Below are 18,960 nucleotides of genomic sequence, written 5' to 3' on the forward strand. Positions count from 1 at the left end.
TGAAATGAAGGGAAGGAATCCAAGGAAGCAAGACACCACCTCCAAACACCAAATTACTCAAAACATACAACTCAAGAAAAGTCCTCACCTATTGGAGGGAAACCTATTTAAAAAAGAAAAAAATCAAAGCAAGGATGCAAAAAAGGGGTGAGCAAGCCAATGCCTCCTATGCAGTTACAACCCCACGATCCACCTGACTAGGGTGAGCAGACAGACCTGCTCCAGCGACTGTGGTAACAGCCTGTGGTGCTGCCAGTGCTGCTCGTCCAGGGAGGAAAGAATGACAACTAAGGAACAGCAGTGAGTGGAGAGGACCAGTCAGCAGGGGGGCCAGGCAGGGCCTCTCAGCAGCCGGGGAACACAGGAGATGATTACTGGAGTCAGGATTTAGGAGAATGGGGCTCTGGTCCTCACTGTCTTCCTGTGACCTTAAACTGCTGATGTAAATGCTAGGCTTTGTCTTCTCATCTAACATGAGGGTTAGATCACCTGCTCCCATCTGCCCTTACTGTAATGGACAATGAGATACTGGCTTTCATCACCACAGGGAAGGGGAAGAATTTACTCCAACGCTGACAAACAGAGAGCTCTCTATCTCCACCTATTGCCTATCCCATTACTGAAATGAACAATTCTAACCATCTGCACCCTGCAGGGAGGTGGGGGATGCTGCCAAAAACAACAGACGGCCATCAGTTTGGTTTAGTACCCACTCAGCTACAGCCAAAGAATTTCTCAAGTTGTTACAACCAAATTACAAACAGATATACAAAGAGTCACAAGACAATGCTGGATTCTGGGCCCTTTCCCCCTTCCCAGCTGTGCTGTCTAAAGTAGAAGGCTGTACTCCTGAGTATTCATTAGAGCCAAGGGGGAGGTGCCAAGCTAGGGAGAAAGAGCAGCAGGCCCAAGTTCAATGAGCAATTTCTCCTTTTCTCTAAAAGCAAGAGCAGGCACGGTGACAGCAGGAGGGAACTTACTTAGAACCTTGGCAGCAGAGTGGGCTCGCTCAAACTCAGAAAGGTCTTCTCAGGGGCCACTCTAGAATGCTTTCATGCAACCATTTTAATCCCCCTACATAAAATGTCATGTCTCTAAAACGAGATTCTTGGGATTGCTGAAATGCCTCAACTCTGGCTATTTTTCTGTTTAGTGTCCTTCTGCTGTGACCCAACCTTATGAAATAATTAAAGAACCAACCAAATAAACAAAACATAAACCGGATAGGAAAACTACAAAATGTCTGCTTTGAATTGTATTCCTCATCTGTGGCTAATTCTGGGTCCAAGTTTCTTCACCAATTCAGAAGTTTAACTACATATACTATCTCTAAGGTTCTGTCCAGCTCAACAACCCCGTTAAGGACCTTAGCTAGACATCCAGGCCTCCTTTGTTTCGCAGAGTGAAGCTGGCTGACTTGACTGTGCCCTGGTAACTTTGGGGCGTGCCCACACGTACATATGCATGCCTTCTATACCTGGGTAAACACTGCCGACTGAAAGGAGGCACACACTATCCTCTACCATGGTCCCTGTTATCAATGGCACCTAAACAGGTCCTTTCTAATGTCAAATATCAGTAAGTGATACTCCAGCATGGCTTTTAAAACTCTACAGAAGAAATTAAAGAGTATCTAAATAGGGAGTTCCCGTTATGGCTCAGTGGTCAAGGAACCCAGCTAGCATCCATGAGGACACGGGTTTGATCCCTTGCCTCGCTCCAGTGGGGTGGGGATCCGGCGTTGCCGTGAACTGTGGTGTAGGTGGCAGATGCGGCTCAGATTCCACACTGCTGTGGTTCTGGTGCAGGCTGGCATCTACAGCTCCAATTGGACCCCCAGCCTGGGAACCTCCATATGCCACAGGTGCAGCCCTTAAAAAAAAAAAAAAAAAAAAAAAAGGAGTAACTAAATAATATAAATGGGAAGATATCCCATGTTCACAGACTGAAAGACTTAAGATTGTTAAGATGGCAACAGTGCCCAAAACAGTCTCCAATTCAATACAATTCCTATTAAAATTCCAACAACCTTTATTGCAGAAATGGAAAGGATGATCCTCAAATTCACAGAGAACTGCAAGAGGCCCCAGTCAACCAATACTGAAAAAGAACAAAGTTTGAGGACTCACATTTTCTGATTCTAAAACTAACTATGAAGCTACAGTGATCAAAACAGTTGTGCTACTGACATAGGACATATAGATTAGTGGAAGAGTCCAGAAATAAACCCATACATTTATGGCCAACTGATTTTTGACAGAAGTGCCATTATGAGTAATGATGCTATAAACAGCTGTGTAAAAGTTTTTGTGTGGAGATATGTTAAGGAGGTAAAATTATGGGTGCCTGCCCCCCCCTTTTCTTCAATGCTTGTACAAATAATTTCTTCCTCTCTCTCTCCCTTTTACAAGCCCCAACCAGACAGAACATACCCCTATCATGCATTCTCCAAACTGACAAGACAGGAATTCTGTCCATCCTACTCTATCTATGGTTTGTGAGCTTCCATCAGTCACTTGGGATAATGGTGACTGTTACCCAGAAACAAATCTTCCCTTTGCTCTAAAAACTGAAGTTTAGGGAGTTTTCGTTGTGGCTCAGCGCTAACAAACCCAACTAGTATCCTTGAGGGACTCGGGTTTGATCCCTGGCCTAGCTCACTGATTAAAGGATCCAGCGTTGCTATGAGCTGTGGGTATAAGTTGCAGACACAGCTTGGATCTGGCGCTGCTGTGGCTGTGGTGTAGGCTGGCAGCTGCAGCTCTGATTCAACCCCTAGCCTGGAAACTTCCATATGCAACAGGGGAGGCCCTAAAATTACCCCCCCCCAAAAAAAAAACAAACAAAAACAACAACTGAAGTTTAGAGGCTTTTCTGGTACCTTTGGTCTTTTCCTTTTTGAATTCATCTTCTTCTATATCCTCATTCCTCATCCTCACTTCTGTGCTGCTATTTATGCTTCCTTCTACATGCCTTCTTTCCCACTTCTGTTTTCTCATGTGCATGACAAATATTAAGCAGCTTTCCTTCTAACCTTGCCTAGAGTTTAAGGCCAATGTCAACCATCTCAAAACGAATCACGATTCTACTTAAAGGAAAAAAAAAAAGAAAAGTAACACAAAGGAAGAAACCCGGTTTCCATCAAATACTCACCTTTCTTTACTAATGTATTCTTTACAACCAAGAATTAATTTTTTAATGCGACCTAAAATAAAAACCCCTCTTCTTTATAGAGTAAGGTTACATCAGATGATGAATATCACTCACAGAACAAATGTCTACTGAGGAACAGTTATGTTTCTGACATTGTAAGAGCAACCAAAGAGCACATATTCCAGTGAACTTTGGAAGACCCACTGAAGGCATTACATTGTTAAAAAACGGACTGTGTGCTCTATAATTCTCTTATATTTTAAATAAACTTCTGACCAACTTAATATGTTAAACTATTAACACTTCATTTTTTCTTGGTCTATTTTAACTTAGACACAATGAGTTAGAACAGTCCCTTACTTATAACGTTTCTCACACTCTACTTTAACTCTTTTTTGGCTGCTGTCCCCTCCCTCCCCCAACTAGAGTGGAAGCTCACTGAAAGAGGGCACACATCCTGCTTTGCCTGCCTCCTGCCTGGCATGAGCTTTGTTGAATTCATGGATGAATAAACAACTCAACTCCTTATAGAGTACAGAGTCTAACTCCCAGAGAGGGGCTCTGGCACCCCACTCCCATTGCTTCAGTCTTCTTTCACACGTTTGTCTGCTCCAGTCTGGCTGTTTCCCATTTACAAACATATCTCTCTCCCTCAACTGCTACCTCCTTTCACAAAATGGCTTTACTGCCTGCCAGGAAGTTCGGACTTAACCTTAAACCACAATCATAATTGCCAATTGTCTCCTTAATCTGTATTATGTACAATTGCTTGGTTTGGTTTTATGTTCACCCATGCTCTTTATCCAAGAATATGACTTCCTTGAGGGCAGAAACACAATCTCTCTGTGAGCCATAACTGTCTTCTACATCCCAGGGTCTGAATCACCCTAGACTCTCTGAATCATTATACTCCTTTCCGCAAAGTTTACACGCTACCGAAAGATCTAACAAAAAACTCTCATGGGAAAGAATGAAAAGGTATGCTTGTTAAATAAGGAAGACATAGACTTGACAAAAACGAACAAACAAAAAACCTCAAGTGTTAACAAATTAGAACTTTGGGAAGAAAAGAGACTCTCAAGTAAATAACTACACTTCCAGAGTTCTGAGAGTTCCATATTTATACACTAACAGTAGTGAAAAGATTAAAAAATAAAAGCAGAATTCACTAGCATTCTGATATATCAGTTTTAAAACAAGGATTGGAAGTGTTAAAAAATAAAGATATGTTGATAGTATACTTTATACACTGTCTTCATCAATAAGAGACTTTTGGAAGATTTAGAAGAATTCACAGTAATAATGCAACTTTCAAGTGGCACCAACTTAGCAAGTTTTATCATCACAAAAAGATATAATGGAATTAAGACCACTCTATTATGGAAAGTGAGAGAAAAATCTTAGATTCTAGGGAGCAGACCGTTCATACTTTTAGCATACATGGATAAAGAAAGAATTAAAGCCATCTCTTAACATCTTATGTTATATCTAGAGTATGATTTTTTAAATGCAGCAAATTTAGCTCCAATTTTACAATGAACAGTTTTGCTTGAGTGGCGAGAGACATGGTTTGGGATAAGAACCACTCAGAATCTGGCCTTTGCAGTGGTGGGACACACCTGTTCTGAAATTAAAGCAATGGAATTCCAATACCCAGATGAGTAAAGAAATTTGGTTTGGAAAGCGGTAAAACAGACTTGAATCTCTGACCCATATCAATGACCTCTTGTGGCAATCTAGCAGACCACCGCTTCTACAGACACCAGAAAGATCCCCCAAGAAACAGACAGAGGAAAGTGCAACTTGGAGAAAGGGAGACAAAGAGTTAATTCACTCTGCCAACCCAATCTCCTTCTCAAAGTCTCTGTCCTCTATGGTAGCTTGCCACGTTCCACCCAACAGCAGCTGCTCATGATAATCAATGTCTGACAGATCAGAGAAAGCCCTTAATGTGTCGCCAAGGGGCAGTTCAACAGATGGCATGGTGACTTACAACCAGAATCATTAATTACACTCTCTTATTAGTCCCAGGGCACAGTGCTGAAAACGCTTCCTCAGTGAAAGACGGGCATTTCAGATAAATGACCGTCTGGTACTGCCTGTGAAACTCCCTTTAGGATTTCTGGTCAGTGTCGATTTCTAAATCTGAGCCGTACTATTTTTACAGCTGTTTCCCAGCTTCCACTTTCAAGCTGGCTAGGAATATGAAGTTCCCACTACCACTACCCATCACAGCTCCTGTAATCATTGCAGGTAATGACGTGGTAAAAAGTGCCCATCCTTCATTTCCCTGCACAAGTCAGAGGAAAGGCAAATACAATCCTGTCAGCCCCTGAGCGAGCTGCATTCCCCTCCCCTCCCTGATTTACTCTGCTGTTTCTTGTAATAGGTGACTGATTCTCCAACTCAAACCTGTTTTCCCTTCCTGTACCACTGGCTGCAACTCTTCTCCATGTCTCTTTGGAAAAAAGAAGAGTAGACACTCCTAAAAAGGAAGCCTAGCAGCTTGAAGCAAGTAAAAGTTCCCCAATGTCCACCCTGAGGGTTCGGTTATGGCAGAGGACTAAGCACTGAAGATAAACCACCATGTAATTAATTAAGAAGCCAAGAAAAATGCATGGAGAGAAACTAGTTCTGAAGCCTCTCCCCAAGGGCACTCAGACAATGTCAACTCAGGGTAGAAATTTGTTCTTTCTCAACAGTTGGAGAATTAGGCTCCATGAGCATTATTATGTTTATGTGGAATTTTAGAACAGACTGCAGACAGAGCTTGGAGGCAGACTACTTATTGGTCTTAGCAGGGATACAAGATGGATATAAATCTCGATATAAGCCAAAAGAAAGAACATTTTACCCATTTCCCAAATATTACCAAACAATCATTCTTTGGCTTTGCTGAATGTCTCTTTACCTCAATCCACAACTTTTTTTTGTTTTTTTGTTTTAAAAAAATTTCAAATTAAAGCAACAATAAGACCCTCAATGCTGTGATTTCAGACTTCATTGTTTTCTATATTTCCATTTGTTCTTTCCTGGATATATAAAAACATGACCTCAATTTTCAACTACATTCAAGCAGTTACAATATCTGATGGATATTCTCATCTCGTGAATCTTTTTTTTTTTTTTTTTAAAGAAAAAAAGATGTTATTAAGGCATAATAAAAACCTCCTAAGTAGGCTACAGGAAAGGAAACTTGGGAAGTCTGGGTCTGCCTTGCAAGGTACTCACTTCTAGTTTTTTCTCCTTTTCTGACAAAACATCTTTCTGGTTCTGGGTGTACTCCACCAACATCCGAGCCAGCTGGCGTCGGTCTTCCAGTTCTGCCGCCAGGCGCCCGTTATATTCAGCTAGTAACAGACACGCTTCATCTACTGTTTTTGAAAGACGTTCAGCTGCCTCTTTGTCTAAGCACAAATGAGACCAAAAAAGAGAGACAATATACATATCACACAGGCGTAAGTGCAAACATTTTTGGGGGAGTAAGCAGTTTCTCCTCTGACATACAAGTCCAAGAATAAGCCAGAACCTGTAGACAAACAATGGACTGGCCCAAAATCCAAAGATACTCGCTCCTGTCAAGAAGACAGGACATTTCTGAATTCCCTTAAGTGAGGCAACTGTTCAAAGGGGAATCTGGCAAAGGATTTCTCAATGTCTATTCCTACAAAAGCTCTAAAATAAATAGAGATATTTAAGGTCACATGTGAAATAATATTCGCCTGCCTCAGAGAATTTCAAAAGTACTTGCAATTGTAATGTTTCATTAAGTATTCTCTGCATAGCCCTCTGATATACAAAAGCAAGCACTCATTTCTTGGGTGTGGAAATTAAGACTAAAGCTACATGACAGGATTGGTATCATGTGTTCATCTGAGGAGTAGGACTCAAACCATGTCTCTAAAATGGACCTTTTTGATTCTACCTCTTATTCTGCACAAGCCTTGAACCTCCTTCCACTCAGCAAAATAAAAGGTCTGATAAGAATAGAGGCTCTCAGATGATCCTGAATGTGACCTGTGCTAAGAAATACACTTGATATAAACATAATAAAAATAAAAGCAAAAGTTTCATAAGACATACTTTCCTAAGTGTATGTAGAGTGTTTTATCTTCTATCCCATTAAAAAAGTAACAAATGTTGGTCATTACATACTAGACTGATTTCAGGTCCAATTAATGGGTTGTACCTCAAATTGTATGGGGGAAAAAACTGCGCTAAAGAATCAAAGTAGGGAGTTCCCGTCGTGGCGCAGTGGTTAACGAATCCGACTAGGAACCATGGGGTTGCGGGTTCGATCCCCGGCCTTGCTCAGTGGGTTGACGATCCGGCGTTGCCGTGAGCTGTGGTATGGGTCGCAGACGCGGCTCGGATCCCGCATTGCTGTGGCTCTGGCATAGGCCAGCGGCTACGGCTCCAATTAGACCCCTAGCCTGGGAATCTCCATGTGCCGCAGGAGCGGCCCAAGAAATGGCAAAAAAAAAAGAATCAAAGTATAAAAGAGTACCCTTGGAAAGAAATGGTGAACAAGGCTCAACATCAGGAAATGAGAAGACAATGTATTTCAGAGAACTGACAGAATTAATTAGGTGTGAGTATGGTGAGACTAGAACTTTTAAGTGTGTACATACCTCATTTTAAAAAGGCCTTTAATGATCAAGTGAGATCAGTGCTTTAAAACAAGGCTCTAGAGACTCCAGTAGTTCTTTGGACAAGTTAAAGTGAGTTACATAGCAATACAGATCCGCTGCTCCTACGGATACAGGTCATCAAGGTGAGAGCCTCAGCGTTACTGTAGGTAATGGCATTTAAGATTTCCCACCACAGCTTCTCAGGCAAACAGTCTTTTAGACTTTAGGATGCCTTCTCAATACACATACTGGAAGCTGAACTCTTGACAGGTTCCCAATTAGTTCTGATGCCAAAGATCAGGTACTTCTAGGCTCCGCAGGGACAGGGAAACAAAAGAATGTTCTTGGTGAAGGAAGGGTAAGCCAAAGGGAACATGAAGCAAAGAGACAATGTCAGCACTGAGAGTAAAGAGGACAGCGGAACTCATTCTTCAAGATTGGTGGGAGGTATGGGAACAAGCTGCTTGGGTTGTGGTTGGTTTACCTTTGTCAACGCCTCACTATTTTTTTGTAATAGTTAATTCATTAAAATGTTTTGGTGCCTGTGGCAGAAAATGACAAAGAAAACACTAATTTTTGAGATTAAAAAAAATCAATTCTCATACTCTAAGAAACTGTACAAGGGAGATATAACCCAGATAAAGCACCAATAATCACTTTACAAGCTATAGAAAAAGTGCAGTAAAAATGTAGTAGCAAGATGCTCACTTGGGAGAACTCACCTGTGGCTGGCCTCACACGGCCCCGTTACAGACAGTGGCCGTGAGTGTCTTTGCCCAGCCCTTCACTTGTGTAGGGGTGGCCCACTCCCTCCCGCTTGCTCCAAGATTCAGTTTCTGGGACTGTCCCCTGCATCTCTCCACGCCTCATCAATGTCTCTCACTCGTGAAGCACTCCCACCAGCATGTACACACACTGCTCTATCTTCTGACCATGTGTCACTCTCCAGCTACTGCCCCAGATCCCTGCTCCTCTTCCAGCAGAACTTCTCGAGAGACCCGTCTATCCTCCCGGTACTCACCTCCTCTCCTGCCACTGTCACTAAACTCACTTTCACCAGACTTTTACACCCCAAACCTTCCCATTAGTCTGACAAATACATGGGTTCCCAGTGGGTGTCCAACACCGTTTTAGGCCCTAAGCCAACAGGAAACACAAAGGACAAAAACTCTCTCCCTCCAAGTTCTCATTCTCAGGGAAGAAAAGAAATAATAGATGATATTTTACTTAAAGAACTCTAGAGAAAAACAAGGCAAAGGCGAAAAAAATAGGACATTTTAAAATAAGGAGGTCAGGGTAGGCTTCACTGAGAGAATACGGCATGTGTCAATGTGGGAAGATCATTCCAGGCAGAAGAAAGAACTAAGTGCAAAGGCCCTTAGAGAGGAAAGTGCCTGGCAAGGAGCCAATAGGACTAGAGCGTTCTGAGCAGAGGAGACATGACTGAACTTCCACTTTAACACATCACTCTGGTTACTATGATGAGGACACACTGATGGCTCAGGGACTAGAAGGCAGCAGGAAGACCAGATAGGAGCCGTCGCAATAACTCAAGTGAAGGCAGTGCTGACGCGCACGAGGTAGTAGCAGTGGAGGTGGTAACAAGGAGTCAGACACCAGCTTTAGTTCAGACCAACAGGAATTATGAGGGGGTCATTTACTGAGATGGGGAAGACTACGAGAGAAATTCTGGAGGGAAGATAAGAAGTTTGGTTACTAGTAATACTGAGCAAGAGGCTAGATGTATTGGTCTCACGTCCAAGGGAAGTCAACACTAGATATGTAAATTAAGGAATCACTAGCATAAAAACTGTTGTTTAAAGTCATCAAACAGGGTAAGGACCTGTCAGTGAAACTAACTAGGAAAGAAGACTAAGTACTCAAAATTAAGAGGTGAAGGGGAAGGGGAGAAACCAGCAAGAGAACTGAAAACCTGGTGGCTTAAAGCAACACAACCCCTGGTTTCGCTCAGTGGGTTAAGGATCTGGCATTGCCCTGAGCTGTGCTGTAGGTTGCAGGCATGGCTCGGATCTGGCGTTGCTGTGGTTGTGGAATGGCGTAGGCTGGTGGCAACAGCTCCAATTAGACCCCTAGCCTGGGAACCTCCATAAACTGTGGGGTGCAGCCCTAAAAAGACCAAAAAAAATAAAGTACAATAAAAACGAATAAATAATTTTTAAAAGCCATATAAGTCAGTGAAAACAGATAAATGAAACCACGTACACTGCTAATTTTATATTAATTTGCTTCCAATTTTGCAGATCGTGACTGACAGAATAAATGAGGTGGCCCTGGAAACCACAAAAAAGTTGGATTTAACCAGGAGGTAAGTTGGGTTTTTGCCAGAAGACCAGAGTGAAGGGAAGGAGAGCGAAAGGGACTGAGGGTGTGTGAGAGAGTGATTATAAAGACTCCAAGCTGAAGAACGAAGAAAACAAGACCTTAAGGGGAGTAAAGGCTGGTAAAAGGTGGACGGATCAACAGACTGTGGGACCAACGAGCTGTTACATCCAGTGGGTGTAACTGTTGCGGGGGTGGGGAGCAGAGAGTGAGCCAATACGCTTCTTGCGCGACTGAGAAGGCCTCTGTGCCGTTCTGCAATTGAAGCACAGCCCTGCCTGAAGGTCTTCACCCACACAGCTCTCTCTGCCTAAGTGGCACTTCCTTCCCTCCCCGATCCTCACTTCCTGCTTCCTAATTTGGGGGGGAGGGGGCCTCTGATCAAGAACCACCTCACCAGGAAGACCTTCCCTGAGCACCTTTGGAACAGTACCTCCTTCAGTAATCCTCTGCCCACCTACCCCACCTCTGCCTTATTTTCTTTGGTGCACTTAACCTGTAAGGGGATGTGGGCAGGACACCAAGGGCAGATGCTATACAATGTACCTCAAACATCTGCCGAATGAAGGAAACATTTCATAAGAAACCTTGACTTCCTTTAAATGGCTAGAGAGGAAATGAGTGAAGAGCCAAGTCAAGAGACTAGAGGAAAGAAATGGTGGACCTCAGACAGGAGTGGTCCAAGCTTTTGCAGTGGAAAGAACACAGGCTCTGCAGCCTAGGCTGAAGAGGCATCTGGCACAGAGCACACTCTCTATGAGTTCATGCCTCATTCCTTCCTTTCAACTGCCCGCACCTAAAGCAGGAATAATACCAACTGTTTAATTGGGGGTGATCTTCAAGAGGGCAAAAATGACATGACTAACAATACAAACCTGGAGTTCTTGGCACCGAAGGCACTATCTTCTGTGGGTGTGTCAGTGTATAAATCACAGCACTGAGGTTTCTTCTGGTAAGAGGATCATGAGTTTAACGTCTTCCCCCTCCTCAGCCCCCCGCGCACACAATTTGCACTGTGTTTTCAACAGATCTTACTTGTTGTATTGAGTACCACAGGTTGTGGCACGCTAGCATTTCTGCAATAATTCCTAGAGTCACTATTCAAGCTTGGACTATTCCAGCAGCTTCTTTGTTCAGCATGTGAGTTATGTTTGCAAATCCCAAGATGACAGAGAACCCAACGCCACACGGAAAGTCTGTACCTGCAGACATAAGCATGTCCTGGGGTTTGATGCACTGGAGATATGTCCCCCTTCCCTCATCTTTCACCCAAACTACCTTCTCACCTGTTATTTTTTCCAAAAGAGAAACGTCTTGTACTTCCTGGGGTAAAGAAGCAATTTTCTGTCGGACAGTAGCATCTCCTGATGCAGCATTTTCCAGGTCCTGCAAAGCCTTGATTAGTTCCTCGGTCTAAATGAAAACACAAACAACACTATGCATTAAGATATATGGGGGCATGGGGTTTAAAGAAATAGTTAAACAAAGTAGAGGCAAATTCTAAAAATGATTATCCTTGACATTAAAAAAAAAATCATTTGTTCTTATCCCAGAGCATATACTGAAGTCAATGATACGAATTCTAAGAGAACGCAGAGTTGATTTTTCTAAATCCAAAGTAGAACAGAATTGAAATTCCACGTAACCGTTAAAACTTTTTTTTAAAGAACATGTTTTCAGCAGCTTAAGAAAAGGGAGTCTGGTTCACATTGCTTAGTTTCAAAGGATGCCTTTCTACTGTAGAATGGCCTCCAATATAGAATAAAGGTAAATGCATCAGATGCTTAGCAACTGTGTGTTGACTGAGTAAATTCTTTTTTGGATTTTTTTCTACAAAATGATTGTCACAAAGATGACATTTTCAATTCTGGCAGCCTCTCCCAAAATTAAATGCGGCAAACTTACTAATGACAAACAGAGGAAAGAAAACTTAAGAAAAGCAAACCAAGAATGTATATTCTGTGTATACCAAAAAAGGAGTTTTTAATTGTCAGGAAACATACAATGCTGACAGGTTAGCTCGTCCACAATGACCCAAACAATACCATGTAGACACTAGTCTGTTATCCTGAAAGCTGGTAATTCAGGCTGTTTTCTTGAGGAAGTTTTAAAATGCAAAGATATAAGGCCTAACACTGCTTTCAACATTTTATCATAACACAAGTCAGACATGCTTCCTGTTTACACAGGCCTTAAATACACCCATGTGTAATGAAGTAAAGCTGTTTTAGGCAAAATAAGAGGCAGTATCACTCAGTGAAAACATGGGCTCTGAAATCGGACCTATATTCAATTAAGACACTGGGCAAGTTACTTAATCTGTCTCCTTGAGCCCCACTTTCTTTGACTGCAAGTGAATACATAACAGCTAAAACAAAGAGCCACAGAGTACACGAGCTAATTTATCGGAAGGGTCAAACAAAGCAAATACATGGAGTTCCTGCTATGGCACAATGGGATTGGCACTGGCGGTATCCTGGGAGCAATGGGATGCAGGTTTGATCCTCAGCCTGGCGCAACAGGTTAAAGACCCAGTACTGTCCCAGCTGCAGCTTAGACCACAACTGCGGCTTGGATCTGATCCCTGGCCCAAGAACTTCATATGCCTGGGACAGCCAAAAATGAAGGGGGGAAAAAAAGGGAAAAAAAAACAAAAAACAAAAAAACCCAAAATATATGGCTAAAAACTCAGTAAATGCTAGCTTCCTGTTTTAATGTTTAAATACATTACAGCATAGCAAATTTGTTACTGCTAAACAGACTGTCCTTAGAAACTAATTTGTTGTTTACTTAGAAACAATCACGCTATTGGAGATAAGCCACATGGAGGGCTTTTGAATGTCTTTGTGACATTATCTATCCCTTTACAAGAGTCTATTTTTTTAAGAATATTTTCAACTTCCAGAAGTTAAGAAAAGCCAAATCCAAGTACTCTGTACACACTGGCGGTATAGTGGTGAGCATGGCTGCCTTCCAAATACTCTGTAAAACACAAATCCATCCCAGAGTCAGGGTGTGCAAAGACAAAAATCAAGCCTGCTATCTGGTACACGCCACTAGATGGATCTTGCACCCAGTGCCAGACTCTGGTGAGTCCACACTATTAGTTACTGGCGCCACCTTGTGGCCAGCATCTTCAACTAGTGGTCAAGTCAAGCCACTCTGCCCTACTCTCCGGGGTCAGGACATACCAAGAGGGGTCCTGCAGAAGGATCTTGGGGAGAGTAGCTTCCAGGATAGTCGTCATCCTCTTCCTCTTGTATCTGCTGAAAAGTTCGCTTCAGAGATTTCTTCTCCTCCGTTGCTAAAGCAAAGAAAAAAGTGACAAATATGGGTCACTAAAGCCTGTATAGGTAAGAGTCAAATGCTATGCACAATGGGTCACATGTAAAAAAGGGTAGAAGGGGTGTACACATTTCCAGAGACGGCTTAATGTTAACCATTACAACAGTTACTTTGAATCAGTGGTTGTTCCCCACATTACTGAAAAGAATCAAAATGGCCTTAGTCTGTCATTTCATACTGACTCACTGGAAAACTACTACTGAAAAAAAAATTTAGAAGTGAAACTTACCTAACTAATGCATTTCATTAAAAAGCTTATTATCTTCAAAAAGAGTTAACAGGAGAAGTAAAATGGTAAGAAACAACATCAGAATATAATGAAGCAAGCTGATGGTTTGTAGGAAATGTACCATGTATAAAACGAGATACTTTAAGCTTTCCAGGATCATTTCAGCAAACAAGTAGTAGAGAGAAGCCCAACAATAAAACCGTATCAAAAACTCTAAAAACAGGAGTCCCCATCATGGCACAGCAGAAACAAGTCTGACTAGGAACCATGAGGTTGAGGGTTTGATCCCTGGCCTCACTCAGTGGGTGAAGGATCCGGCATTGCCATGAGCTGTGGTGTAGGTCGAAGACATGGCTTGGATCCTGCATTGCTGTGGCTGTGGCGTAGCCCGGGAGCTGTAGCTTGGATTCAACCCCTAGCCTAGGAACCTCCACATGCCCCTAGTGTGGCCCTAAAAAAAAAAAAAAAAAATGTTTAAACTATTGATCTATAAACAAAACAAAGTATTACCTTGAATTTTAAAATAACCATTATCGGGCATTACGACATACTACTGACAGAAAGTACTTAAATCATTTTTTGGGGGCGGGGGGGGTGACAAACTAGTGGCATGTGGAAGTTCCTGGGCCAGGGATCAAACCTGCCCCTCAGCAATCACCCAAGCCACTGCAGTAACAAAGATGGATCCTTAACCTGCTGTGCCACAGGAGAAACTAAGGCACCATTTTTAAATTGACCACTTTTGAGGCTAACAGCTTACAGTTTTTAAATTATCTGTACCATGTGATTTTAAACTGTTATGACAGAGTGGTAATCCCAAAATCATTCCTTTTGCATTAAATTGGACAATATAAAATAAATGTCAAACAAATGAGGGACATAAAACCAAATGAGAAATACAGGTTTGAAAAGTAAGAAACTACTGGACACCTAATATGGGAAAGCACTGCAATAGTTTCTTTGCATTTGATCCTCCCAACAATCCTAAGATGTAGTATCTCCATGTTACAGGTAAGAAAATGAAGACCCAGAGAAGCTAAATACCTCATGTAAAGGTATGACTTCAAAATCTGTGCTCTTTCCACTGCTCTTAACTTACTCAGCAGCACAGTTTTCTTTTCATCTGTCAAATGAGGGGACACCATCCGCCTGCCTCAGAACTCTGAGTTATAAACAGAATAATGTACACTTCCCGCTTAATGAAATGTTTTCTTCTGGAGCCAAGGATGTAGTTCCTGTTTTCTACCTTACACATTAACAGACCAAACGTTGTTTGACGTGAAAACCAAGTCAATACTGAGGGCTTTATTTTTTTCTTAATGTTTTTGTTCGTCTGTTCTACTAAAGAAAAGAAACAGTAGCACTTGCATTACTGGCAGTCCTATCTTTGTGCTACTCTATTAGGCACAGATTTATTACCATGGTTTGGTTAAACACCACCATTCCCCCAACAACAAAGTTCAAATTTACCACGGCATATTTACTTTAAGTAACTGCATAGAAAACAAACTTCGCTGCTAACTTCAGCCCACAAATCATTACGTAAATGATAGAAGCGCATCAAGATTAGTGACCACATCACTTCTTTCAAGGTCAGTAACTGGTCACTGCACCTCTGTTATTCAGTTCATGCACAGACAGCAAACTGGTTGTGTTGTTTGCCTCCCAGTAACAAATCCACGAGACATTCTATGAAACTGAATAATCAAAACAGGGAATTGACTATCAGAGATGAGAGAGCAACAAAGAAACTAAAACCAAAATTAATGCTGGAAATGAAATTCAAAAGTAACATAAATGGAGCTGTAGAAGAAACAGCTGGCTGTGGGGATACTGGCACTGCCATGACTTCTATTTTATTTTACTTCATTTTTATTTTTTTGTCTTTTTAGGCCCACACCTGCGGCATATGGAAGTTCCCGCGCTAGGGGTCTAATTGGAGCTGTAGCCGCTGGCCTATGCCACAGCCACAGCCACACCAGATCCAAAGGAGCGTCTGCAACCTACACCACAGCTCACAGCAACGCTGGATCCTTAACCCACTGAGCAAGGCCAGGGATCGAACCCGCAACCTCATGGTTCCTAGTCAGATTCGTTTCCACTGTGCCACTCCGGGAATCTCATGCCATGACTTCTAGAGACTGGAGCCAGAGGAACTGAGTGAAGGCCAACTTATCACCCTAAATGAAGCAAGGGGCTGTGATGAAAAGGATGACAATGTCCTGGAAGAAGTGATGCTGACCCAAAACTTCACTTTTAAGGAACTAACAGAGATACGTCACAACACTGAAAGCAAAGGATAAAATGTTAGAAGCTGATCCACAACTTAGGAAGGAGTATGACAAAGATGGAGAAGATGCAACAAGCTTTGTTCAAACTGCTCTTGACAAGTTTGTAACAGAAATACTTTAATTCACCATGTTTCTAATTTATGCTAAACCATGCTAAATAAGTCTGAACTTTACAGTTGTTTCTCTATACAACTGTAATGAACAGTGAGTTTTTAATTCTTTGACAAAAAATTTTCTAAGTCACAGAATAACTGTAATTCTTCCCATTGATTATTAAGATCATTTTGCAGTTTCAGCTTGAATGGTCATTTTTACAGTCCTGTACTACTATGCAAAGCAAGGACTGTTGTATTCTTCAAAGAGAAACTCTATAAGGATATAATTTTTTGCATAAGAAACATCTTGAAGTACTTTGCACACAGTGGCTGCCTAATTCATGTGTAGTGTGTGGTATGACACTAATGAAAGCAGCCATGTCTGATGAGGGGCCACTAGAATGTAAGCACAAGAGAAAAAGATAATAATATATACACACACACACATATGTATATAGTTTTGCTCACTTCCAAACACCTAGAAGAATGCTCAAAAAATGTAATTGTTAAATATACTAAAGAAGGTAGAAAAAATTATAAAACTTGAATCCTGCAGATTTTAAACTCTCAGAGAGAAATTATTATACATGAAAACCACACATCACTAAAGACCTCAGACACTCAGAATCACTGAATTTCAGCAGCGGAGGGCCTGAGACAGACCCATGTCTTTGCTTTTCCCACTGTTTCCCACCTCATTTTTCATGAGAATGTCAAAGCCCACAGGCTGTGGTTTGTTCAAAGTCAGAGGGCTCGTTAGTCTAAGTGTGGGTCCCACAGCAAAAGTCTTCTGCCTCCTAACCTGCAGTTCTTTTTACCAATTCACACTGCCACTCAACTGAAGCAATACAAGTCTGAAATCAAACTGATAAAAATAATTGGAGGGCATTTCTGTCCTTTGCCATCCTGATGTCTTCCATAAGGGTACAATAGGAAGTAACCTTTATCGTCTTACTTTTCCAGGTCTCTCCTAGCCCTACTCCATTATGAACACTTTCACTGGTCCCATCTTCTAAGTACAGTGTCTTGGAGCCAGAATCTCTTCCCAAGTCCCAAATTCCAGCAGTTCCACACCTGTAAGGAATTCTCCCCCATCTCCTCCTTCTGCTCCTTCCCAAAGCCACCTATCCTTTCTCATGCCTTGTCCAAAACCACTGTCCCAATTGGGGTCCCTGCCACAGTCACTTTTTTCCAACTTAGACTACACTCTTCTATCTTCCTAAAGCTGAGCTCTCACTCCATCATGCCTCTATTCAAAATCCTGGAAAGGCCACCTAAGTTCAAAGCCTACTGGGTAATGGTTATGGTAGAATCACCTTGAGTACTCCCTCTTGCAATCATCACCTCCCTGGACTCCCACAAGTGCATGGGCCTCTCTAAGCACACTTGGCCCTTGCCATTTTGCATGGCCACTGGCCTTACCTCTCTGATGCAAACATTAAGTGACTTGTTCCTTTATATCCCTCTAATACCCAACAAGGTGTCAACACATCTGACTCTGAAACCTCTTGAAAGCAGAAGAAGCAAGGCACTTGGAAAGCCCTAGTGCTGTGCCAGAAATGACCATCCCTGCTTCCCTTCACCCACGTGGGTTGGTGACTCTCTCCTGCGTGTCTGTACAGAGTTAGCAGTGAGGATATCCAGGATTCTCAGTCTAGTCAGACAGCCGTTAAAATGACTGAGAAAATCTACCAGTCCCATTGCTGTGTCTGGATTTCAGATCAGGTACCTTCCGTTCTGACCACAGGAGCTACACCCCCTTGCTTACTCCCTCAACCACTGTATTAACAGGCAGGGCAAACACTACAGGGGCCAAAATCCTTCTGTCCTCATACTGCACACATTCTGTTCTATCTTCCAACATGTCCCTGTGTCTCCAAGGGGCCTTGTACCCAGCTAATCTTCACGTAATCTGGTTACCTAAGGGTTTACGGTATGCCCCTTAGAGACACGACCTTGGTGAATTTCAGACACTGTGGCAGACTGTGAAACCAATTTTAAGGTAAAAAGTTAGACTGAAAGATCCCAAATCATGTAACAAAACATAGTCATCTATTTGTAAAACTGGATCTTCCAAAGGAGCCAACTGAAATTTCCAGGATTCTTCAAAACAAAACAAAACAAAACAAAACTCATAGATTTTATATTACTTTTATAATGAAAAAAGACTAAAGACATATTGTTTGCAAAAGCTCCCTCGTTCTTTGTTCCCTCCTTCAAAATATGGGAAGTTTTTTTAAAAAAGCACATTAACCTTTACTTGTAGAGAGAAAAAGATCTGCAACAAAGAAACGGCTGGCACTTAAGGGACAGTTCTGAAAGCATGTACTTGTACATATTTATCATCTCACTGAACTGAATGGCCACCTCAACCCGGGAAGCTGGGCCAAGAGCCTTTGCTGCTAACCACCATGCTCTCCGCCCTTGCATAAAACCTGGGGGGCTGAAAAGACCAACAAGTCTCCTCTGACTTTTGCCATTTATATTTAGAAAAGGAGATTAGATATTAGAACTGGGAGGGGGGCTGCCAAATAGAAGTCATATGATCACATTAATACCATCTTACCTACGTTATCTCAGGTAATCCTCACATAGCCCTATGAGGTATTACTATAACAGTCATACTGTACAGTAAGAAACTTGAGGCTCAGAGAGGTCAAATGCCATGCCCAAGCTCACACAGCTTGGAAGTGACAGAATTGGGTTTCATACCTTGGAAGTCCAATTTCAAACCCTTGCTCTGAATAGCTAATCTAACTATACTAAGGGCCAGGAAAGCTGAGTGAACTGCTCATGAGTTCATGCCCGAATTCAAGTCTACTGACTCTCTGTGCTTTCAAGGAAAAAATATGGTGTAGAGAACACAGGCTTTATTT

At 42.1% G+C, this 18,960-nt stretch overlaps 1 protein-coding gene across 3 annotated transcripts in view; it reads right to left on the bottom strand.

The window, feature by feature from the left end:
• RPRD1B (regulation of nuclear pre-mRNA domain containing 1B) overlaps window positions 1-18,960 on the bottom strand; it is a 53,522-nt gene that overhangs the window by 16,294 nt on the left and 18,268 nt on the right. For 2 of the 3 annotated variants that reach the window (XR_007133859.1, XM_047771116.1), the window contains exons 4-6: window positions 13,316-13,428; window positions 11,411-11,537; window positions 6,385-6,560 (exon numbers count right to left, since the gene is read on the bottom strand). Coding sequence is in view for 1 of the 3 variants with exons in the window: in XM_047771116.1 (XP_047627072.1) it covers window positions 6,385-6,560; window positions 11,411-11,537; window positions 13,316-13,428 (416 nt within the window). In the remaining 2 variants the exon portion in view is untranslated. Of the gene's footprint in view, window positions 1-2,881; window positions 3,086-6,384; window positions 6,561-11,410; window positions 11,538-13,315; window positions 13,429-18,960 lie in introns of all 3 variants that reach the window. The other variant, XR_007133860.1, reaches the window with a different exon arrangement.

Source organism: Phacochoerus africanus, chromosome 3, assembly GCF_016906955.1.
Source record: "Phacochoerus africanus isolate WHEZ1 chromosome 3, ROS_Pafr_v1, whole genome shotgun sequence".
Classification (NCBI taxonomy): Eukaryota; Metazoa; Chordata; class Mammalia; order Artiodactyla; family Suidae; genus Phacochoerus; species Phacochoerus africanus.